Source organism: Calypte anna, chromosome Z, assembly GCF_003957555.1.
Source record: "Calypte anna isolate BGI_N300 chromosome Z, bCalAnn1_v1.p, whole genome shotgun sequence".
Classification (NCBI taxonomy): domain Eukaryota; kingdom Metazoa; phylum Chordata; class Aves; order Apodiformes; family Trochilidae; genus Calypte; species Calypte anna.
Window position 1 is genome coordinate 40,738,942 of NC_044274.1, and position 25,656 is coordinate 40,764,597.

The 25,656-nt window shown below is 39.2% G+C and overlaps 1 protein-coding gene across 5 annotated transcripts in view; it reads right to left on the minus strand.

The window, feature by feature from the left end:
* The window catches only part of DENND4C (DENN domain containing 4C), a 69,128-nt gene extending 44,930 nt beyond the window's left edge, over positions 1-24,198 (minus strand). For 3 of the 5 annotated variants that reach the window (XM_030467466.1, XM_030467464.1, XM_030467467.1), the window contains exons 1-2: positions 23,928-24,198; positions 4,840-5,167 (exon numbers count right to left, since the gene is read on the minus strand). In XM_030467466.1, the coding sequence (XP_030323326.1) occupies positions 4,840-5,150 (311 nt within the window). In that variant the 5' untranslated portion in view covers positions 5,151-5,167; positions 23,928-24,198. Of the gene's footprint in view, positions 1-4,839; positions 5,168-23,678; positions 23,764-23,790; positions 23,843-23,927 lie in introns of those variants that run through there. The other 2 variants (XM_030467465.1, XM_030467468.1) reach the window with 2 other exon arrangements.
* Between the last annotated feature and the right edge of the window lie 1,458 nt (positions 24,199-25,656).

The following is a 25,656-nucleotide window of genomic DNA, read 5'->3' on the forward strand; positions in this document are numbered from 1 at the left end:
TAAATTGCTTGCACACACGTTAACTGATAATTTCCTAAAATTTTTTTGCATCAAGAAAATGTCGGGAAAGTCATCTCAAGCTATCCTATTTATCTTTTTAAGGAATGTTGTGGGGAAACAAAAAAACAAGTCTGCTTCCTAGATGGATCTTCACAGAAGAAAAACCACCTAAGCCCAGTCATGACTTATGCTTACAGTCTGAATAACATTTCTTAAAGGTGGAGAAGGGCAGCAAAAGTTCCATTCTGCCAGAACAGAAACATTCACACTGTACCTGAATTTTTTGTGCAGATCATTGTTTTAGATCACCATATTCTTAGCAAAAAAAGAAAGATTCTTCACAGCTTCACAGCAGCTAAGTGAGCTAAAACTTCACACTGATCTTTCCCAATGTAAAGCTGTTAGGAACTGATCACACGAAGTAGAAGTCAAACCATACATCACTACATATTTTCAATGCCAAGATGCTATGACAGAGCAAGCTTTATCTCCCATTCCACACCCAGATAAGCAATGGTTCAATTTGCTTGATTCTCTGCCTTACGTCCAGTACTTGCCACCTTCAAGTGAGTTTTTAGCTCCACAACACATGGCAAGATTTAAGATAAAGGTAACACACTAAAACTTCATATTTTGTGACCTGCACTCCCCTTGTGTCATCCAGCACAACTTCAGTTTAAAATAAAAAAATAATTAATCAATTGTCTATTGCTGTTCTGAGATAACCCTGGTTAAATGTTTGCCAGACTACTAATAAGTATGCATTGAAAACTTCAGTCATGTGTTTAAGCTGAAGAAAAAAAAGCAAGTTTTTCTTCCAGCTCAAGCATTTCTCAAAACTTTAAAAAAAAAAATATACCACTAAAGTTCCTAAATTACTTAAATACTACTGTTCATCTTTAAACTGGACTATGCAAATATTAGTTTATTCTGATGCCATAGAAAAAACGTGTACCTTGTTGCAGTATTGAGGATATGCACAGGGTAGTCTTAGAATACTTGAATAAAGCAAAAAAAATCACACAAATTTGAAGTATATTAATGCAGCTATCAGACTGCCATGTAAATTTATGCAGCTATGTTCATGGAGAACATTATTCTTGCCTTCAATAATAATCTCAGTTGTAAATAGTCTGATCATCACCCTCCTGCTGTATTTAAAACAATGTGTTATCTCAGGTTTTAAACCAGCATAGCATAAATACATCCCATCAAAAGCAAAAAAAAAAAAAAAAAAAAAAAAAAAAAAAAAAAAAGAGAGAGAAAAAAAAAAAAAAAAAGAAAGCAACTCTCACCAGTACCATTTCTGAATTGACGAAAATTTAAGAGCTTATACCTTGGTCTTGGATCCTAGGCATGCTTTATTTGCTACATTGTTTTATCAACTTTAGCATAAAGTTTCATTTCGAGGAAAATGTAGCCTACAGGCCTTTCCTACAAAGAACAAAAAATCTTGTTATCTCTTCATAAGGCTATTTCACATTGTACACCTAAGTTTTCTCATGACCAGTTTTACTGATTTAAAGGTGTTGTTCAATACATCAGATAACAGAGTTTAGAAAAGATAAGAGTTTAGAAAAAAGATGCTACCTTCTTGCAGCCGTTGAGCTAAAAACATTGAACCACAGAATACTCTGCTACTGGATAACAACTTCAAAATAGGTGCACTGCAAATTGCAAACTGCAGATTGCATTGTGTGAGGCTGCTCCCCAGCTTGACCTCTCCTCTATGCCCAACCACATTTCTGCATCTAACAGTTCTTATACAAAATAACTGTAACAACTCTTGCAGTATGCAAGATATCAATAGAGGAACAAAAAAAATATACTAGACAGGAGGAGGGACAGAGAAGCACTGTGTCAAGCAGAGGGAAAAGACTGACTTATATTTTATTTCTACTGCTACCACTATTATTATTTGTCTAAGTATACAAGTTACCAGTTTCATCACTATTATCCAAACCTGTTTCAAACACCAGCTGCAGTTTTTGCACTGGTTGGATTTAAGGAACAATGGAAAACACTGGTTGTGAAGAACATCTTCCATCTCCTATTATGCTTCTTGAAATTTGAGTCAATTTTCATTTTTAAATACATCTCTAGCAAAGAAAATCATATGTTCAATCAATACTCCTGCGGGTATTTCCACAAACCAGAATGCACAATGAGATGGATCCTTGACATGGTATTACCAACCAAAACAAACCTTCCCATACCAGTTCAAAAAAGCCCCAGTATTCCTTTACTTACACAATGCAAATTACCTAACTTTTGCACTACTCAGTAACAAAAGAACCTTTGCTTCAGACAACAAGTCTGATGTCCTTTCTACAGTAAGGGTTACAAACTGCAAAACCACGTACACTTCAAAAGCATTTTTCTATTAGGTTTTGTTCCATTTAAGAATCAAGTGCCAGAACTCTCCCATAACCATAACGCAGGTGTAAGACAAAGATCTTGTTTCAAAGTCTCACTGCCACCTAAACCAAAACAATTCTCAAATCTCAATCCTTGTCTATTTCTGGAACATCAGCCAAAATATCAGTTAGGAAAGCAACAGAATGACTAGTAAGTAGCTGAGCTATTTATAGACACATAAGCTGCAGATACTACATTTTACACCTCTATGTAGGGAAAGGACCTCAGAGATCTCTTGTCCTAGGATCAAACCTTCATTTTTCCAACTAAAACCAGCCACAGCAAATGCAACATCTAGAGGCACTGTACATGACCTAAATATATGTAAGTGAAGTCACTACAGCAGCTTACTGATATTTCAACTTAAAAACCAGAGGAAGAATAGGAAGGAAAGAGGATGAAGGGTACAGAAATATAGAACACAAGGACAATGGCAGAGAATAAGTATAGCATGCTCCCATCCCCCTTCAAACAGCATTTGTGTAATTAGTTTCTCTAAAAATAATCCTGAAAGAGACACAAACACTTTTCACAGATTGCATGAATGTTCTGACTGTAAGATAAGTCACCTTTATATAAATATATACATACATCTGGGACAGAAGACTATGGATTTTTCTCTTTCAAGGGATATAACTCTTCCCCTATGTACTACATCCAGTCAGCACAGTAGCTGACTTATTGGGTATTTAAGGATTGAAGATAAAATATTCTTTCATATTTGGCTCTTTAATTAAAAGATCAGAGAACAGCCCAAACCAGCTTTTGGACTGTAAACACATCTCTTGCCCAAACTCCATGATCATTTGAACACAATGAAATTCACATGAAAAAGCAAACAACTCGTTCTAATCATCTCTTGCACATGGCTGCAAAACAGCAGGGGGGAAACTTTCATATGCATCACTGCTCAGACAGAAAAGCCTGCCATGATTTGTCAGGTGTGACACCCTAACAAGATCTCTGTATAACAAAATATAGAATAAATGCTACTATCGAATAAACACCACCGTTTTCCAACAGCTTTAAAAACTATCTCTGCTAGCCAGCCAACTATTTGCCTGTTTCGTTTATCAGGCATTCACTATGAAATCTCGCCAGGCATTCAAGTTCTACAAGGTGTGGGAGCCATGAAAATAAACATGTGCTAGCTGTCAGTACAATAAAGGCACACACACTGAAGACTGATGGTTCAGGGATCCCTTTGAGGAATCATTCCTTCTAGAGATTCTTCTTTTTGCTAAAACTCACTGAAGATTGACATACTTCATACTCCAATTCTACACAGAATAACTTCATACTCCAGTTCTACACAGTCAAATCCCATTGTAACAAAACCTACAGTATCAGTCATATACACAGAAAAAAATTATTTGAAAAATCAGTTTCACTGAAGATTATTAGAATATAGTTTAGAGGATCAAGATGGACTAAAATGAGAACACAGAAGGTTAATTATACAACTTGAACCATAATCCTTGGAGCAGAAATCTTGCCATGCGAGTAACTTCATTACTAAGATTTCACTATCAGTTTCTTCCTGACTGGACTCTACTTGTCAGGTGTTATTCAAACTGTAGGTGAAAGGTGTGCTATGTAGACCTTGTGTCTCACATGTTTAAACTTAAAAATCAAATTAACTAAATTTATTACAGCTTACATATAGATGTGTTTTATTTTACTATTAATTTAAAAATTAAGGTAAAACACATGTGTTCCTTATTGTGCCATCATTTTAACAGTTCCCTTCACTCATGCTCTGTGTGTTCTCTACATTACATCCCCTGTAATTTTACAATATATTTATCCACCAGAAGTGCTACCTAGAGCAATTTAGACAATACCATGGTGCTGTGTGAATTGTTACAGACAGAGCATTACTTCAGTGTGCTAAAAGCATAGATTTTAATATTCACCACTTCAATATCTTGGGGCAATTTTGTGATCTTGGTACTAAATAGTTACATTAAACTCAGTATTTTATGAGTAATAAGATTATTTCAGAGCTTCCCTGCCTGGCTGTCCCCCTCATTTATTAAGCACAGAACACTGATAATATCTAAGTTTTTCAGCCATTTTACTAGTAACTCTTTAGGAACTTATGACTCAGACATAAAAAAACATCAAAGTGGTAGCATTTGTTTTCTCAAGTAATCACTTTACTGTTAAGCATGTTGGTTTTTTTATTAGCACTATGCCATTTCTATAAATTAATTTTGTACTATTCTCTCACTGCATCAGAGAGTTTAATTTCTTATTTTGATTTTTGAATTGCTTATTGTTGATAAGCAACACATATTGTCAAAGACAATCAATGACAATAGGTTTTAATAGTTCTCACTTCTGTTTTCATCATCACCTGTGAAGAGCAAGATTTGAACATGGCTGAAGTAGCAACCTGAATTATTATAGAAATCTCACCCAATGTCAGTAAGAGGTGGCTTGTCCCGGCCTCTCTTGTAGCAAAGAAAAAGTTCAGGACTCTTTAGACTTCCATAGTTTAAGTTGGCTTGAAGGGCTGTAGGGGTGGCTTCAACACAGGTGTATCCCTCTGGGACAGTTTCACCAGCTGATTTAATTATCACAGCAATGTCAGTAATTGGAGCCTTTGGACCAGTTGACTTTGTTTCATGTCTGCTTATTTCTTGGTCCAGGAGGGTTGCAGTATCTGTATCAGTGAGTCCAGCCACTACAAAATAGTCAGCCACTCGTGGACCTTTGTCTTCTATCATGGTTACGTCAGTATTTCCTGGGAAAAATAAAGACAGAGGAATCAATCAAATGCTTTGCTTTCAAGCTAACCCCCTTCCATCAACAAGTAGGACAAACTAAAACATTTAAAGAAATTCTTGCAAATTAAAAAAAATCCTACATAGAGATCTTTTCATCATTCTGGGGAAACTCCAAAATAAACATCAGTTTTCTGCCACTCAAAAAGATAGCATTGTTAGTAATTGGATTTCAGTTCTAGCACTGTAAAACTAGTAATGTTTTAGCAAAAGGAAGTTTAAGAGAAGTTAAAGAAGAACTCAAAGCTCCCAACTCAACAGCCACACAGAAACTTGCTTAGCTTTTAGTTACTAGACCCTTCAAGCTTTTCCAGGCTAAAAACTAATGCAAGTACCCTACATAAAAGCATCTACACTTTTCTGTCATTACTAAGTGAGCAATGCGAATACAGAATTGTGCTGTGCTTTTTTTTTTTTCTTGTGAGAACAATTTCAAGTATAGGCTCACTGCTTTCTCTTCTGCACATTTCATCCATTTTGTTTCATAACCTAGAGCTAACAACATAGCACTGAGACACGCAGCTGGCAACTGTAACATCTGGAAGTCATTTACAAAAATCACACATCCAAACCCACATCTCATCAGCTAATCAGGCAGTACACTGCTCAGCTGCACATTCTAGATCTGGAAGGAGTTTTCTTCCCAATGCCAGTGATGTTCACTAAGCATATGATTTTTAAGTGGTGAAACAAGAGTTTCTTTTAAAAGCAAACTAGCTGACAGACTATGCTCAAGTATCACAATTTCAAGTACCTGATCCCATCAAATACCTATCTTTTAAAAAGTTCTGTAAGAAATATTTAAACAGCACTTGCCAAACAATAAATCCAAATACTTTTATACTTCAGGGAACCATGAACCACCTTATTTTAGGTACCCATGTTTGTATCATCTAGTTTCTGGGGATTACATCTACAAAGATAATCAAGACGGGGAATCTGATTACAAGCTTTGAAAGTAAGATTGACACAGCTGCCAAAGTCCCACCTACCAAGGAAAGGTAATCAATGCATATTATTGAATAATAACTACACCAAAACTGAAGTTTCTTGTATTTAGAGTGTCCTAGTCCGATAACTTCAGAAACATTGCCCTCTGCTAACAGAAAGGTGGTTTGGCACAGACAGTATAATTGTATTCCCTGCAGCCTGGTTTGTCCAGTTCCTACCCTTCTCTTTCACACTGAAATTATATTAATAGGTATTTTCCATCTTCACACATTACAAGACTTTTAAACTTGTTATTAAAGGTGTTCTGAGCATTCAGCTGAAGGAAGTAGCAGTTATTCATCCTGCACACTTGCTAAGAAATCTTATTGTAAGATCACACAACTTAGGTTAGATATTAGAAAGAATTTCTTTACGGAAAGAGTGATCCGTCATTGGAATGGGCTGCCCACTGAAGTGGTGGATTCTCCGTCCCTGGAGATATTTAAAAAAAGACTGGATGTGGCACTCAGTGCCATGGTCTAGCAACCGCAACGGTGGTTCAAGGGTTGGACTCGATGATCTCTGAGGTCCCTTCCAACCCTGCCAATTCTATGATTCTATGATTATATTACAAGGTGCTGTAGCACAAGGTGAAAGAAGGGAGGGAAAGGGAAGTAACTATGCAAATCTGTAGTCTATCTATACACCCACTCACTCAATTTTTTATCTTCTAACACTGAAAACTTTTCAAATACTTTCAAACCTGAAAGAAGAGTATCTATGTTGCTCAAAAGACTCTTCTGCAGTATTCTTCTACTATGCCCATCACAACATTACTTCAGTGTCCTCTGAACACTCTCACTAACACTACCTGTAGGGCAATATCTAAACAGAGATCCTGGAAAAAGACACAGAAGTGTCCAACTCCTCTGAAAAGGGGAAAGTCATGGGACAGCTACTCACATGACTGAGTAAGCACCTGAACTATATGGATGATTTAGCAACAGTAACAATAAAAGGTTTATCATATTTGTCAGGTGCTCAGTGTTTAGGTCTCCTGAAGAACAAGAACATTACTCCAAAGTCATAGCCACTTGTGAGGCTTCTGAATCACCTTCAGCTACAGAACTTGCAGCAAGCAGTTTACCCCTCCTACTGTCTTAAACAACATGGAATGAGGGATAAAGTCTTTTACATGTAAGCAAATCAGCATGAAATGCTAGGGTAATGGCTTCACCTTAATCTCGTTTCAATTGGTGCTTCCTCATACTGCCACTGCACATTCACACCTTCCCTTTTGTCCAGAACCACAGTTTGTACAACCATGTAATGAACTGGAACACCGAACTGCTCTGGCTGAACTCCGGCAGAGACTGTTTAGAGTTCAATCAGAGCAGTTCTCCAACAATTCACTGTGTCAGCACAAATGCAACTACAGTATGTCCCTTTCAGCAGCAGCACTGACTTGCAGTGGATTAATCATAAAACTGTGAAGTCTAAGATGTTTCAGCTTGCCTCTCAAATGCTTGGATTTGCTCAAAGAGCTACAAAAAAACCCAAACAAAATTAAATAAATAAATAAACCAAACTCTCTCTGTTCTCCTTAAAACAAAGTCCTGCACCAGAGTACCTTGTAATCCAGAAGTACTGTTTGCACTTGACATATGTGAAACCAAATTACAGGATCAAGCTGCTAAAAATAGCAAAATAGTTGGCATCACAGAAATGTTTTTATTTTAAAAAACAAAATCTTTGTTAAATGATCCAGCCTTTTATTCCCTGCTACATGTTCACATAGCTGAGTATCATGTTCTCTCAATGCAACATAAATTCACTGCCCACATTTACTTTTATCAGACAGACTAGAAAATAAAACAGTAAAGATAACAGCATAAAATGTCAAAAATCTCACACCAGTTTGTATTTTTAATCACAGCTTCAGTTCCTGGAATTGAGCTAATGTTACCCTTGAAAGTTTCGTAAAGTGAAAATTTAGCTTTCCAGGGTAAACAGAGGGGGAAAAAAAAAATAAAGGTTTTTGAAGGTTAGAATGCAAATTAAGAGAGTCCATTCCCAAATTTTTAACACTGGCAATCAATAAAACCGTAGCAACTAGTTGCTACAGGACTTACACTTATATCTATGATTTTGCATTTTTCTCTAAGCCATGGTTATATTTTACTTCACAGAAACTCTATGTAATATGTGGCAGACAAAATTCAGTCACCAGACAATTCAGCTGAGAAGCTTGGCACAGAAGCCTCATATGTCAGCACATCTAGTGAGTTTTCAAAATGTCCTAAGTCCTCTAAGTGAGATGGAAAACAGTTCCATCTCCAGAAGGATAAGGGAAATAAAATTTCAAGTAATCAGTATAACTCAGCTCTTCAAGAATTTATTCTCCAGTTTCAGAAAGATTTAAAGTTTCAGGATCTCTCAAAAAAGGCCTTAAAGTAACAGCTCTTAATTAAGCCATGAGTGTCTTCTTTAATGCAGTAGCTTTGTAAATATAAGACACTAAATTATAAATCAGCAAGCATTTAGTACACCTAGCTTTTACTCAAAAAAATCACAATGGTCTCAAAAGTCTCCTATTTCTTCATCTATGAGCATGCTACTACCTGAAAAAAACCCTCACAACATACTATATACAAACCAAAAGAAGTTTTTGTCAAGTTTGGTTTTTATCTCAGAAATCTCTGAAATGGAGTTTAACTGTGTTTACAGAAATCTTACTAATTCCAAAACTCTTCTCTCACTTGTCCACTAGAAAAAAAATTAAATCAAAACAGTAAAAGCCTAAGATCAGAGACATGGAAGGCAATTTTATAGTCAAAACACAATTCAATTTACAACTGAAGAAACACAGACTGCAGTAAGTAGCACTGAAGTAACTGTATGACCTTATACTATGCTCCCTTGACAAGGCAAATGGCTTTTTAATGGTACTGTGTAAGAAAGACCAACTCCTATAATCAATGACCTTTTTCTTCAGTAACCATGTGAAGACTCAATTAAAATATTCTTGACCCTAAATCACAAATAAAGATAAAGCCATAGAGCTTTTTCAGCCTATTAGAAATGTAATCAAAGTCCAGAAATATATTTAACTAAAAATACTAGTGATACTGGTGAACAGATGGTGAAAGGACTGCGATTATAAAGGTGATTTTGCAAGTGATAACTGACAAACATGTGACTTTGTAATTCATTAAACTCACTTGTATTTTCTTTCAGATGCTGACAGTGCCCAAAACCTACTACTTAAGTGCTCGTTGTGTGTAAGCCTATAGCATGCATATGCAGATGACTGAAGAACTTAGACAAGACAGGATACTTCCTCATAACTGAAAATATTTTTATAACCAGGCTGCATAGGAAATAAGTTTTATTCCAGACTGAATAAATAACTTCAGTACTTTTTGTGCACTGTTGCTGAAACATCTGTTTTGTAAATAGCTTGCACAGTTTCTTAAGCAAGGCAGCTGTTAAACACCTGGTCTAGTAGAAAGTGTCCCTGACTATGGCAGAGGGGTTGAATTTGGTGATCTTTAACACTCTGTTACAACTCAGACCAAATTAAAACAGCGAGAAATTAAGGCAAGATTTGTAAGTATCTCTAAATGTGTTGGAAGAAGTCACTGTCATACACAGCAAGGAGGGCCTTCCTTCTGTACACATTTCACCAAATTCAACCTCTCTGCCATAGTCAGGGACACTTTCTACTAGACCAGGTTGCTCAAAGCCCCATCCAACCCGGTCCCAAACACTTCCAGCCAGGAGACAGTCACAGCTTCTCTGGGAAATGCTGCCAGTTACTCACCACCCTCAAGGTAATAAATGTCTTCCTTCCTTCTAACTTAAGCCTACTGTCTTTCAGTTTAAAATTGCTGGCCCTTGTCCTGTCACTATACACCTTGGTAAGAAAAAAACAATGTAGCATTTTGGAAGATCAGTTTCCTCACACCAACTTTGTCATACATTTATCTTTACTACTGTTCAAAAAAATTCCACCATGCCCCCTCGAGCATGTCTTGAAATGCCTCATCTACACAGTGTTTTAATACTTCCAGGGATGGTTACTCCACCATCTCCCGAAGCAGCCCATTTCAGCACCTGACTACTACTCCAGTAAATAATTTCTTCCTAATATAGTCTAAACCTCCCTGATGCAACTTCAGACCATTTGCTCTAGTCCTATTTTTATTTAATTGAGAGAAGAGGTCAGCACCCACCTTACTACAATCTCCTTTCAGGTAGTTATAGAGAATGATAAGGTCTCCCCCTCAGCCTCCACTTCTCCAAACTAAACATTTCCAACATCCTCAGCCTCCCCTCACAGAACCTGTTCTCCAGACCCTTCACCAGCTTAGCTGCCCTTCTCTGAACTCACTCCAGCACCTCAATGTCCTTCTTGGAGTGAGAGGCCCAGAACTGAGCACAGCACTGGTCTCACCAATGCTGAGTACAGGGGCACCATCACTTCCCCTCTCATGCTGGCCACACTATTGCTGATAGAAGCCAGGATGATGTTGGCCTTGGCCATCTGGGCACACTGCTGGATCATATTCAGCTGGGTATTGACCAACACTCCCAGGTCTTTTTCCACCAGGCAGCTTTCCAGCCACTCCTCCCCAAGCCTGTAGTGTTACATGAGGTTGCTGTGACCAAAGTGCAGGACTCAGCACTTGGCCTTGCTAAAGTGCTCATACAATTGGCCTTGGCCCATTGATCCAGCCTGTTCAGGAACCTCTGTAGAGCCTCCTACCATCATGCAGGTCATCACTCCCATCCAACTTTGTATCACCTGCAAACTTGCTGAGGAAGCACTCAATCCCCTCATCTAGATTGTTGATAAAGTTATTGAACAAGACAGAGCCCTGGAACAGACCACTAGTGACAGGCCACCAACTGGATTTAACTCCACTGACTACAACTCTCAGAGCCTGGCCACAGAACCAGTTTTTTACCCCTGTCTATGCCACGATTTGCCAGCTTTTTTAGGAGAACACTGTGAGAGACAGTGTCAAAGGCTCTACTAAAGTCCAGGCAGACAACATCCACAGCATTTCTGTCATTCTCTAAGCAGGTCACCCAGTCACAGAACAAGATGAAGATGGTCAAACAGGACCTGTCTTTCCTGAATCCATTCTGACTGCGCCTGATCCCCTGGCTGTTCTGCACTTGCTGGGTGAGAGGACTCGAGATGAACCCTCTGCATAATTTTTCCAGGCACTGAGAGCAGGCTGACAGGCCAGTAGAACCCCAAACATTCCTTCCAGACCTTTTTGTGTAGGGGCATCACACTGGCAAACCTCCACTCACCCACTTCAGAAGTTCCTTCCTTCCTTCCTTCCTTCCCTGTTAACCAAGACAGTTGATAAATGATGTAGAGAGGCTTGGCAAGCTCTTCTGCACCTCCCTCAGTACTCTTGCATTTCTTGGGCCTTTTTGGTTTTTTAACTACTCCCCAGTTGTATTTCATAGCAGAAGAATAAATACAGTGAAGGACGTTCTCAATGTTAACTGTATTCAGTAAAATAGAATGATTGCTTTTGTTCTAATTGCATAAAATTTTCTTTGTTTAAGTAGCCTTCAAGACATGGAAGTTAATACTTGAAGTCACTTTGAAAAGCAATGCAATTACAGACTATACATGGCAATGGAAACTTCAGACTTGAAAAAAAATTAAAAAAAAACCAAAATACAGATATGATCTATAATTCTAGCACACTTACATACCCACACAAGCTAAAATATAAGCAGCCTATGCAAAATCAGACAGTGCCATTGAATAACCACAGTGTACTGAGATATACACAAAGGGTTCCCAGTGACATTACACTCCAGTTGCTCGTACCTTCCAGCACATCTTCATGACTGTCACTTGTATCAGTATGACTCTTCATACCACAGTCACTGTTAAGCAAGTGCATTTCTACTTAGGTAACTGTGCAACTTCAGCTAAGGCATTTCAGGTCGGTGCATGTGGGATTGCAGAAATCAGATCTTGTGTATGTATCAGAGATGATTTACAATTAGTAAAGAGTAGAACACTACAGTCTGAATTATTCAACTGTGTTAAATGAGTTAAGATGAACCAATGTTATCAAACATTTAACATCTCATCAGCCACACACAAGGCAGTAACATGGACACATCTGTACAAGAGTTCTACAAAACACCTTTTATTATGCATAAGAACATACCATGAGTACATATACACAGATACATATATACACACCACAACAAAAGACAAGGTAAGGAAACACTGCTTCAAGCATACCATTAGGACTAAAAAGGATTTAAACAGAAAAGAAAGTATTCCAGAGATTACTAGCCACTGACAGTGATCTCAGAAAAATAATTCCTAGGCTGCATTTAAAGACTCTCTTTCTTGGAATGCATATCACAGTCACAAATTATGAAATTAAGTAACAGTTACAGATACTTAACTAAGTTACATGCATATTAGAAAAATTGGAGTTGCAAATAACTTCATAGGCATACAATGCCCACAGTTGACCTGTCTTACCCAACAGCTGTGGAAATGGAGTGTCTGGATGTCACCCGTGACTGGACCTGAACATGCACACATGCAAATATAAGAACATTCTGTCATAGCAATTCTCAAGTTAATATTTGCAAATGTAATGGCTGAGCAATTGAAATAGGTTACAATCTACATGAAGATTACTTTATAGAGGTCTACAACATTGTGGAAAATAAACTTCAGGACAAGATGAAGGGAAAAAGGGTTGCCAACTACATTTTAAAAAGTATTGCCATAGAATGGCTTTTATCAGTTAACTGTACTCCAAGGTCTGGTATTGCAAATAATCTTTACTGGCATTTTGTGTTCAGGTAGCTAAACCGTGGCAAATTTGCCCATATTCAAAGAAAAAAATGTACCAGTTGTACTAGATCTGACAGCATCCAAACATAAATTTGCCATAAAATGAATGTAACCAGCTCCTTGACAAAGTATTCTAAAGCCTTCCAAACAGGCATTAGCACTACAATTGAAACACCACATCAAATTACCTCAGGTAAGAAATTCCTATGGAAGCAAAGGTACCAAGGCTAGAAACAATTTGATGGAGCAGTTGTCTTTTTTTTCCCTCCACCTGTACAAAAAAGTAGTTCTCAGAGCACCAGATGTATACATACTGCCAAAGTTTCAGAACAAAATCACTTCTGCTTTAAGCTACTGAAATCCCTACAGAGCCCTACTATTAATATTGGGAAAAAAACCTGTATTTTATAAATAGATTAAATAAAAAAAAAAAAGTCTTAACATCACATAAGCAAACATACTTAAGACTTAAAGACCAAAGACTAAAACATCACAGGTGAGAAATTAAAACATCTTTTTCATATTTTTAACTATAATTTCCATTATGGATACAGATATCCATAAATCTTTAAAACTTGACTAAGACAAGTATTTGGTATCTTGTTCAGGGGATTTGTGACATTTTCACAAGAGACATTAAAAAAGTAACACCATCCATTTAATGCAAAATACATCTCTGTATTCTTTCAACATAATTGTCCTTTTCAATTCCAGACCATGGGCTTTGAAATGATGCAACAGCATACCTCATATGAAGAAGGGGTGGTGAGGAAATAAACTGACTTTTCCCAATCCGGTATCAGAATAAGGAATGATTACACAGCAGTAATTCTCTAGTTTTGTAAGCCATATACAGTTCCCCATTGAAGCATCATTTTTTTTAATGAAGAAGCCTTACAGCTTTTCAGATATGTTTTAGAAACAAATGGAGAACATTTTAAAACAATATATCACTGCCCATTACCCTGAGTTGTCTTTGCATTTTATATGTTCTCCTGTCCTGTATGCAAAACATTATCAAAGGAAGAAGGAAAACTAGTCACAAATTTTCAGCTTGATATTCAATAAATTTGAATTATTTGGAAAGCACACAAAATTAATTTGATTTTTTTGATTGTCAAAAACACAATCTATCACTGCCCCCAATACTGGGGCAATGATGTTATGATTTAAATTACTGTATCAAACATAACAAAACTTTAAGAAGCAGTTTTGTGATAGCAGCATAACAAAACTTTCAGAAGCAAAGTTTTGTGATACCAATTTGAATAGCTACTTATGAATTATAAATGACTGAAAACACCACTAGGTTAATGGACCCTGTGACCCATGATGCTCAGAAGTATGAAAATGCCCCTCAAATAAATCCAAAAAGGGAAAGAAAACAAACAAACAAAAAAAGAACCAGACTCCAGACTATTTCTACCGTACCCAAGAATTCAAGTTTTCCTATTGTACAATAACTTCAAGTTGTCCAATAGAATAGAAGTGGAACAGCTACAAATATGTGAGACCAAAAACAAACTCTCAAGTGGCCTACAGAGTCCAGAGGAGAAGCAGCTGGAATCAGTGAAGGCAAGTTTGGTACCAGTAAATTAAGTTCTGTTGCCAAGGACAGAAAACAGAAATGGAAAAGATGTGAGAAGAGAAGCATTATAATCAGGAAGCAGCCCAGCCAGACTCATTCAATAAACCAGTTTATTCTTGTTTCATAAGTATTATACCCAAACTGTTCTTTTGTATAACAGAAGGTAGCAACTACTCCGAAGGGTGCAAAGAAAATAATCCAATAAAATATTATAGTAGTAGTCATGACAATGGTAATGGTAATAATAATTCTCAGAGCATGGGAAGTACTTTATAAAATGCACTTACTGTCTCACTGCAAGCTTTAAAGGTTAGACACACTCGGTATTATATAATGAGTGAAACATCTGCAGCCCTGGAAACATTCCTTGTTAGAGAACTCTTTCTGTAATTGGAAACTTCATTGGACCAAAGCCAAATATAGTAGCCAGAAACAAAAACAAAACAGTGAAGAAAAAAGCAAGAGACAATAGCCCAGTGGTTAAGCCTTCTGGAAGTCCGAATCTCCTGGACTTCTTTTTCTAGGGCTTTTCTGTGCCTGTTTTTGGCTGGGGTGAGGCCAGGCTAATTTTCCGTTTGAAGAGGTGAGAGAAGAAAATTTGTTCTGTTTCAAATCCATAAGAGAAGTTACAGTTTACAGTAAACTTACTCAAAGTAAACTGTAAGACTCTGACGTATTTTCTTTCTTGGTGCTTCTCTACTAGAAATAGTTAAGTATTAGCATTTAAAATCTTTTGCCAGAATGTCCAGTGATAGTTTTTTGCCAAATCACAGAATCGTTTTGATTTCATTTTTGTTAGCTTCCTACAACACAATTACCTATATATGCTGCTTGAAATTACCTTCTCAGGGCTCTACCAGAGCTTTGAAGAACATGATTTCCCTTATTTTTATCTTCTGGGGAAAAAAAACACTGCAGGAAAATGTAATTCTTCTCTGTAGGTCCTGCCATTGACAGCTTTATCACATCAAACACGGGCTGCTTCATGGACAGCTTCTGAGCCTCATAGGCCACCCCCACCCCACTGAGCATCTTTCCTGGCTGTCAAGATGACTCCCATTTCTGTCTGGCCTTTGACACCTCTCTCAAAGCACTCATTTTCATAACAGCATTTTCATTCTCTTCCAGATGCTTTTCAAGCCTGGCAGGAGCTTATTAACACTTCAGAAGTCTGTCTTTTCATCTTCATGCCAGCTCCTCATTATGAAGCTCTTTTGCCAAGACAACTTTAAAAAGTCCAAACCACATGCTTGACAGGAGTTAAAATATTCATGGTTTTGGTCTTATGCTTCAGCTATGAGAATCTTACAGGAGGGACTGTCCTTTTGCTCTCTATGCTGCAGCAAGTATACCATGATCTTGATCTGCAGCAAGTTTTTTTTGCAGTGAGGGTTTGCAAAAGTACATCTGCAGCCAATGGGGAAAAAGCATCCAGCCAAAAGCACCCAGCTAGCCCCCCTGCATCACTGAATTTGCAGGTCACCTAGCAATGAAGTTACTACAAACAGAAGCTGTGCGTAAAAAGCTTGGGCAAGAGTATGCTTCATGCTCTCAATTTTTGTAAGTGTTCTCTGTTTTGTCAAATGTTTTAGCAAAACTTTCTAAAGACAGACTCTTAGATTATTATCTATGCTACTCTTCCCATTCCTAGATAAAGGCTACCATAGCAAAGTAAGAAAGTATAGTAACTATCAAAAATTGCCCCCCAGGTCTCTTCTAATCTAATGAATATTGAGGACACACAACCATGCTGCAGTCCTGTCACAACTCCAAAACCCAGAAGAAAATGGATCAAAGCCACCTAAATAGAGCTATTAAATATTAAAAGTATGGAAACAGTCATTCACAAACAGAAGTCATCAAGTAGACAGCGTATCTGTGAATGCATATATGTAAAGTGATTCAAAATGCCCATTGTGACTACAACTCTAGATGCAGAACAAACAGAAAAATAGTTTGTTTTTATGAAGTTATTTGTACATTTATGTACAAAGTTTGGACAAAGTTACTTTTTTATCAACATACATGAAAGTTTTGTCACTGTGTGGAAAGTCTGACTTGCATTTTCTTGGTTTTTTCTTCATTTGTTTGTTTGTTTCATTGTTGGGCTTGGGTTTTTTTTTGGTGACTTCTAAAACAACCAGAGCATTTGATTTTTACACAGAAAAACAAGAATTTTTTTTTAAGAATCTGAATTCTGCAGTATTTGTAAAGAAACTTAAGCCAACACTTAAAAGCCTTTGGCTATCAACGCTTGATTCTTGCTGTGCTCACTTATCTTCCTCAGTATATATATGTATATATATTCACAAGTAATGAGTATCTGAATTAAAGCCCATTTTTCACTCTTGTCAGTGTACTTCAAACCATTAGAAAACCAAAATTATGCTGTGCAATGTAAGAACTTCTGAAGAAAATAATCATGAAGGATTACAAAATATTAGTAAGGTACTATTTAAACAGACAAATGTATCAATAAGTATTTTTCTCAAACACTAAGTATGGCAAGCCTGAGATTCTCTGTAAGGAAGCCTTGTCATTCTGCATAAGGTTAAGTGGAAGTCGTAATTTCTCCTTTTGCCAAAAAAAAAAAAAAAAAATTAAAAAAAAAACACTATAAAAAGTATGCCAGCCCCCACAATCTGCTCCCAAGGGTACAGCAGGGGGACATAATTCCTTTCCTTCACTGATACTGCTCCACCTCACACTTCAACACATTCGTGGCTCCCTGGGAGAGGCATGTGGGATGATAGTGACACAGTCAGAGGAGAGGTGAACCACCAGCATTTCAGCCCCTGCTCAAAAGAAATGGACTCAGTTTTACACCTTTTTTTTTCTTCCTCTATCACTTTTAACAAGTCTCTACTTCATACAGACAAAAAGAGCAGGGATACATACAAATGGAGTGATAGAATATAATTTTGTACCTACCAACCTAAGATTTTTTTTCCTCTAGAAGAATCAGATAGATAAAAGAGACCAAGAAGGGGAGGTTTAGAGATTAACCACATAGACACTGTATATCTGAGGCTTACAGAAGAAAAAAGAAAAGCTACTCAGTCTTTGCACAGGATTTGTTCTTATTTCTTTAAATTAAGCTGAAATTCACATTAGTCATCACATTCATGGTGAATGAGTCATCACAACCCAAAGGAACTTAAGGCTTTTACATGTAATTATCTTACAAGAAGACTAGAAAAAAAAAAATTCAAAGCAGAAATGACATACATTATACACATAAGAGTTTGAAATGACACTGTCTATTTAAGATAGCATGGGTCACATAGTGTGCCTTTTTCTGAAAGTAGACTTTCATCTTGGTCTACCAACATGTTCCTTTTATTATGTATAATGTGGGTTTGGTTTACTCCTAGAAGAACTGTACCAGCATAGCCAGGATTGAATAAAAGAATCCTGCTCTTCAGACACATGCAGGTACTCTGATATAAGCCTCTGTGCAAGTACACCACCACTAGCATAACTCATTTTTCATTTTTGAAAAGTATGTTCTATTATTACCTGTGATTTTCTTATACCAGTACAACTTCAATATTGCCTACGCAGTTTCTCAGTCTTAGAAAACTTTGGTGATAATGGTAATAATTCACAAACAGGTTTCCCATACAAGGGGAAAAAAAAAAAAAAAAAGAAAAAAAAAAAAAGCAAGAATTCTTGTGCAATAATTTAAGGTCAGAAAAATTCAAGTATCTCAGTGATTATTCTAACTGCAAAAATTCAAGAAAACACTTGAGAAGACATGTATTACTTTGAGAAAACAGTAACATGCTTATGAAGTTAGTGTTCTATGCCCTACTTATCTTATCTTTTAATAGTCAGAACTGAAAACAAACCTGGATGCGACCACTAAGAGGCATATTGCTCTATACATCACAGTGGTTCATGGCTTAGAATGCTTAAAAAAAAAACTATTTTTAGTCTTCCTTCTACTGCCAAATCTAAATTATACTCATACATGTTTGTGGGACCTATTCAGAAAACTAAACATCACAGGTTGAATTTCCGAGGTTCCTTCAACAAAAAATGGAAGAGGTGAAGTTTTAAATAGCAAGTGCACCTTAAGTAAGACTTTCATTGGGAATTACCCCCTAAAAAGTAAGTGGTGGGTAGCAGGGGAAGAATGGAGCTGAAAGATGGGTCTCCCTCCCTAGTTTAAAATGAACTGTCGATACCCCTCTTCAGTCTCTTTTATGGTAGTTTCAGAAACTTAGCAGGTACAAGACATATTTTACACACGTTAAACATTTCTCAGGCTACCTTCATCCTTGAAAGTATTTCCTATGGCAAGCACTCAACTTATATTTTATTATTTGTTATCAGGAAACCTGCAAAAGATATTGCCTACGCCTTCAAAAAAACTCACACTTCAGTGTACTGCAGTCCGTATTGCCTCCAAACACAACAATTTTCTGCCACTTACACCTAGAAGTTTATATTCTCATTACAGTCGTTTATTACTTCACATGTCACTGGGAGAACTTAAGTATCAAGAAAACAATGAAGGCACAAGTACAAATGCCTCCCCAGTCCAGGTAAGCTGCTGCTGTTCCAAGGACAACTGGCTGATCAACTGCTGAGAACTGGCCACACCGGTTTTCATATTTTGCAATAGTCCCACTCAACTATTAGAGTAACTAGCTAAGTAAGCTGTTGCAGCTTAACCTATTTTTCCTTTTTCTAACTTTATCTTAGGCTGACATGAAGATTCTGTAAAAGTTTCAGGGCTTGCCTTGATTTCTTGCTTTTCTGAAACATTGATTAAATTCCTGAACTTCTTTTTCTTCATATGCCGCTCCCCAGCTGCTGCTTTCCTGCAACTTGAACCACACTTTTATTACTTTTTAAAGCAGTAAGATATAGTTTACATACATTGTAGACATGACTGGAGGATATCTTACTTGCAAGACTTCTACCTATGTCAGATTTTTCATCTGGGTAAGAGTACACTTTCTTCCCCAGAGAAAAACAAAGAGGGCTGGAGCCATGTTATGTGACACCAAGAATTGCAGCACGGAGTTGCCTAACAGGGGAAGTGAAAAAAAAAAAAAAAAAAAAAAAAGTCTTGCTTTCACCAGTTCATCAGTCACACAATGTCTCAACATGGAAGACTTATAAAGAGAAAGAAAAGCACTGAAGAACGCATCACTATCTAGACTTCAGTTTAAGAATAACTGAAAGGCAAAAGCTATCACTGAAATGTGTAGGTTTCGAGAGAAAGCAAAACCATGGGGTTCTGTGCCTTCACGGTGAAAAACTAAGTTTTGTAGTATAGCTACAATTTGTTCACAATTGGAAAACACTTTCATTTCTGGAGGAAGAAAGCTTCTACTACTTTGGAGACTTGTAATTGTAAATTCAGCTTTTGCTGCCAGAAGTGAACAACTTAATTTGCAATTCAATTCCCCATTTTCACTATTTTTAACATCTTTTAGAAAATAAAACAGGCTCTTGGATGATGCTTCAAAAGTAGCAAGTCTCTTTAGGAAAGTTTTCAAGAGCAATGGAAATAAAGTGTCACAAAACGTGAGTATGAAAGCATATAAGGCAAAACTGGTTCACTGCATTTAACTGAAACAAAGCAGACTGAATTGTTTAATCATATGCAAGGCAACCTTTAGTCAAGAAATCATGGGTACATTTTTACTGTTCTCTGTATCAACAACCTTCACTCTCTTAAAAGTTCACTCTCTTAAAAAAAAAGTGAAAACAAAGAATGATATGCCTAAACAGAGACATTATTATAATCTTTGCTATTCTGAAACCTGCTTTCAAGTTTCCTGCCTGCCAAAGCAAACAGAAATCATCAGGACCACATTTATACCCTTAGAGAGCCTGTAAGCAGAAACAAAGGAGTAGAGTGAGATATTAACCAAGACAGAACATTGTTCTCTATTCCAGCTTGGAATGCAAAAGTTAGAGTAAGTATGTCTGTAGGTGCACAGTTTGCGACGGATGCAGTCACAAGAATAAATGTACATGAAGCAGTCACACTCCACCAGAACCCATGCTGTAGTCCAGAAACAGCCTTGAACTACCTCATCTTACTTTTATTAACCATTTGCACAGAAGTCAGAGTTGTAAGCTTTTATCTCCACAAATTTACAGACGGAAAGAATTCGCATTGCCATCATAGGTGTGGTGTATTTCCAGCAACTCCATGTTTTTATCCAATTGGAAAGCAGCAATATCACATTTCTGCGTAACTGAGGGCAACAATTTTGACAGAGGCAAGATCATTATAGCAAGACAGAAGCTCAAAAGCAGATAAAAAAAATCCAAAACCTTGTGTTTACAGACCGAAGTATCACAGGAGTAAAGCAGATCTCATGCTCCACGGCGAAGGAAAGTGACTCATTTTACAGATTTCAATAAGCTACAGCGGACAGCCATCTGGCAAGTCACATGGGACACAATTTAATAACTACGACTACGATCACCACAAACTATTTTAGAGATCAATCTACATAAAGATCTTCAGCACCTTGAACATTAACAAAGAAAATGGAATGCCGAAGGCAGGTAATATACGCCTTTGGGTAGCTAGCAAGAATCGGAAAAAAAAGTACTACCAGACAAGACTTCTACAGTGCAAGCTACTTTTAAACAAAATTATGCCAGATCTAAAGGTTACAGGTGCTTTTTGTTGGTATCTCAGGAGACAGAAAAGACTGCTACACGAAACCACACCTATGGCTGCCATTGAAATTTATCCAAAAGATTAACAAACAACTCATCAGATCTTACATAATGGTCATGTCAAGAGGCTACCTAACCTTCCTCTTATAATGCTGGCAATATACATTTCCTACCTCATTCTATTGACACTTTTTTTTTTCCTATTGTGCTTTTACGCAAATCCAGACGTGCACCAAGGCTACCACTGGAATGTACTTCTGATTAAAGCATATTAAGGTTGAATTCCAAATTCAATTCTCCACTGGTAAAAGGCAGACCTAAGAAAGAACCAAGTGCTCAATACCATTTCAAGCACTGCATTTCAACAATATGCAGCACTGCTACTCTAAATGATAATTCATATACTTGTTCAGTCAGATGGATATTATCCACACCACCATTTGGATACCCCAGTTTTACTTGAGTAAGGTAGTTTTCAACCAAATAACTACAAAAGCTGATCAGAAAGTAATCCCACATGCACTCTTCAAACAAGCAAACAAATATATAAGACATGAGCAAAGAAGACCCCATTGCATTTAATTTGGGATACAGAGAATGCAACATTAACCTAAGAAGGGACAGGCAACGTAACTTTATACTTATCCATAAGTATTTATGAAACTGTCTTTAATTTTTGAGATTTTTAAACAAAATTTTTGAAATTTTAGGAGCAATAGGTGTCTATGTGGGCTAGTAGCCATCTTAACATAGAAGTCAGAAGTCACATATATTGGTGCCATTTCATACCCACTGGAATACCAAAAAGCAGCCTGTCAGCCCATTACTAAAAAAAAAACAAACAAAAACCCAACACATGACTCCAAACACCTCAAAAATATATACTAGCACATTTATAATAAAAGTGTTCTCAAGCTACCTAGCAGGTTGGGTTTCTTGTGGGTTTTTTTTTAGCTTGTGTCCCTTGTGCCAAGCATTTGAAAAATATACTCTACTCTAGTTAGGACTTTAAACTTAGGAGTCTGGTCACTCACTTTAGTTTTGGTCATGACTGCTTTTCACAAAAAAATTACAGCCTTTCTTTTTCCAAGCAGGTATGACATGATTTTCATTCTATCATTACATTTTCCCCAAGAACACAGAGAATGTTTGCCTGCCTTAAGCTTCTAACGTAAAAGAGTGATACAAAACTTTACCAACTTTCATGTTTGTAAGTTTTTACAAGAAAACCAAAAAAAAAATTACTAAAAGCAAGTAATTTCCTTGTTACTGACATCGATCCAGAGGCCCAGATTTAGCCCAGTTAAAACCATCATAATACACCAAGAAAATACTACAGAAGTCACTAGGAGTTGATGATGGAAATGTCCTGTTTGTTTACAAGGTAAGCCCTCACACAGATGTAAAAGTTTAGCCACAGGCATTAGATTTGAAACCATCAGAACAGTCCATGTTTGCAACATGCTTATCTTAACAGCAAACAATAAAATTGCACTTAAAAAAGGGATAAAAAATAGGCATTTAACTTAGATTTAATATAATTTTGTTCAGATTTTGCACTCTTAAAGAGACTGCAGCACTTCAGAACATGTTTAGCATTAACATCACTGATAAACACACTCAAAGCTTCTGACAGCATCTGCACATACTTCTTCCCTATCTGACACACAAGGGCAGTATCCTGTCATCAGATCCTGTTGGCATAGAGATACCTGGTCATGCAGCAAAGACACATCAGATATCCCCAGGTGATAGAAAAGGTTTGATTAAACGTTATGGCTCTCTACTTATCTAGTTTTTTGTTCGGTTGGTTTTGGTTTCTTTAATCTTCAGAAGGAAACTTCTAAGCTTCCAAAACAAAGCATGACTATTAGTAATGTTGCTCTTATCACTGGATTTACGGGGCAGGGAGAGGAGGGACGACCCCTGCCATTCAAGCATCCTCCTAGCAGCCATGCCACGGCAGCTCACGATCTTCCATTTCGGCAGAGACAGGAGGAAGCCCTGGCAGCCCTGACACGTCGACCCTTCACCACAGACACGGCGCACCAGGCGTCCCCTCCATCCCTCGCAAGGGTTAAATCCGCTGACGCCAGATTCTAGGGGAGGAGTCGGGCATGGAAAGGGAGAGAAAAATGGAGAGGAAAAAAAAAAAAGGGAGCTACCCGGGGACTCACCTGCTACCTGTTCCGTGCCCAAACCCTCTTCCCCGCCGGCAGCTGCAGCCCAGCGCTGCCCGCGCAGCCCGGCGCTCCCCGAGGAACGGGGGCGGACGGGAGGAGAGCTTTCAACAATAATCACGATAATGATGAAAAGTAAAAAGCCTCCGCTCTGCAGGCCCCGCGCGGTGCGGAGTACGGGCGAGCCCCAGCGCGGAAGCTCTGCCGGGGCAGGCAGAGACGGGGGGGGTAAGAAGAAACAAGAGTCCTTCCAAGGAACCCACTCGGCGCCGACGCAACAACACCCCGAACCGTCTTCCCGCTCCAGCGAGTAGGGAAGTTTCCTCCGGGGGTGGAGGAGAAGAGGAAAGGGGCCAGGGAGGAGAGAGGTCTCACCGCCGCAGTGCCGGCTTCCTGCCGCACCCCGGGGAGAGGGCGCTGGGAGGCAGAGGGGCCGCCCGGTCCAGCGCCCGCTCTCCACCTCCAGGCCCCCTCCCTCCCTCCTTCCCCGCCTGCCTCCCGCCGCAGCTCACCTGCTGCCGGCTCTCCCGGGACAGCCGCTTCCGGGCGCCCCTCGTCAGCCGCAACGGTCGCGGCGCTCCAGTCCCGGAGCCTCTCCCCGCGTCTGTCGCCTCCTCAGGAACCGCCGGACCCGCAGCCGCTCCCGTTCGGGAAAGAAGCGGCCACCATGTTACTTTCTCCCCCGCAAACGCCTACAGGCGGGTCCAGGGCCCGCCCCGAAAGGAGGCGGTGGCGGCAGTCAGACGCGGAACGGAGCGCGCAGCGCCACCGGGATCGCTGCTGCGGCCAGGGGGGCGCCCGCGGGCGGCGATGGGCAGGACCCGCGGGGCACTGAGAGGGGGCGTGTGGCGCTGAGCACCAGCGGACCTGGGTGGGAGGCGGAAGGTGTACGTGAGAGGTGACAGAGAGAGGGGAGAATGGCTCGGGGTCCCCTCTAGGCAGGCAGCGTGGTGGGGGTTAACAGTTTGTGGGGTGTCGCCCCCGACTGGTGCAGGCCTGTGCCCCAGTCTGTGAGGTGTTGGTTTGTACCAAAAAAAGAACCTAAAAATAATACTTCCCCAGGTCGTTTTCCCTCTGCCCATATAAGGTTGCTCGCTTCCTAAAGGGCTCTCAGCAAGCGCATAGCGCTCGGCGTGCTTCCCGAAAGAAGTAAATCTGTGCTGCTGTGGGCGGGTTCAGAGGCGGAGCCTGAGCCCCAGAGAGAGTGGGAGCACATTCGTAGAAGTGAAGGAGTTGGGTTCGTAGAAGTTGTGAAGGACTTGGGTCCGCAGAACGTCTAAACCAGTAGAGTTCAATGTATTTATCGACCATCTGGATGTTGGACTATAGTGCACCATTAGTAAGTCTGCTGATGATACCAAACAGGGGGGTGCTGCTGACGCTTCTGAGGGACAAGCGGTCTTGCAGGGGGATCTGCACAGATTGGAGCGCTGGGCTATCATTAGTGGCATGAAATGTGATGAGAGCAAATGCCAGAATCTGCACCTGGGATAGAGGAACCCTGGACACAAACAGACTGGGGGAGGAGTGGCTGGAGAGCAGCCCTGCAGAAAGGGAGCTTGGGGATGCTGGTGGGTGGCAGGCTCAGTGTGAGTCAGCTGTGTGCCCTGGCAGCCAAGAGGGTGACCCGCATCCTGGGGAGCATCAGCCACAGCATTACCAAGGGAGAGATGACTTTAGCCTTGGTGTGGCCTTACCTTGAGCACTGTGTGCAGTGCTGGGCCCTGCAGTTTAAGGAGGATGTTGAGGTGATTGAATGTGTCCAGAGGAGGGCAACAAAGCTGGTAGAAGGGCTGGAAGGCATGTCCTATGAGGAGTGGCTGAGGACTTCGGTTTTGCCTAGTTTGGAGAAAAAAAGGGTGAGTGGTGACCTCATTGGTCTCTGCAGCTTCCTGAAGAGGGGAAGGATCAAGGGAAGGTACTAAGCTCTTCTTCCTGGGATCCAGTGACAGGACACATCAGAATGGTTCAAAGCTGCACCAAGGAGGTTTAGACTAGATATTAAGAATTATTTCTTAACTGAGAGGCTCACCAAACACTGCAGTAGGCTCCTCAGAGAGGTGGTTGACGCCACTAGCCTGGTGGTGTTTAAAAGGCATTTGAATAGTGCCCTTAAGAATATGCTTCAGTATTTTGTCAGCCTCGGAGTGGTCAGGCAGTCAGACTAAATGATCATCCAGTCTAATCTTGTCTAATCTAAATCTCTGTTTGTGAAAGCTGATGAACAGAAGGAGACCAGAA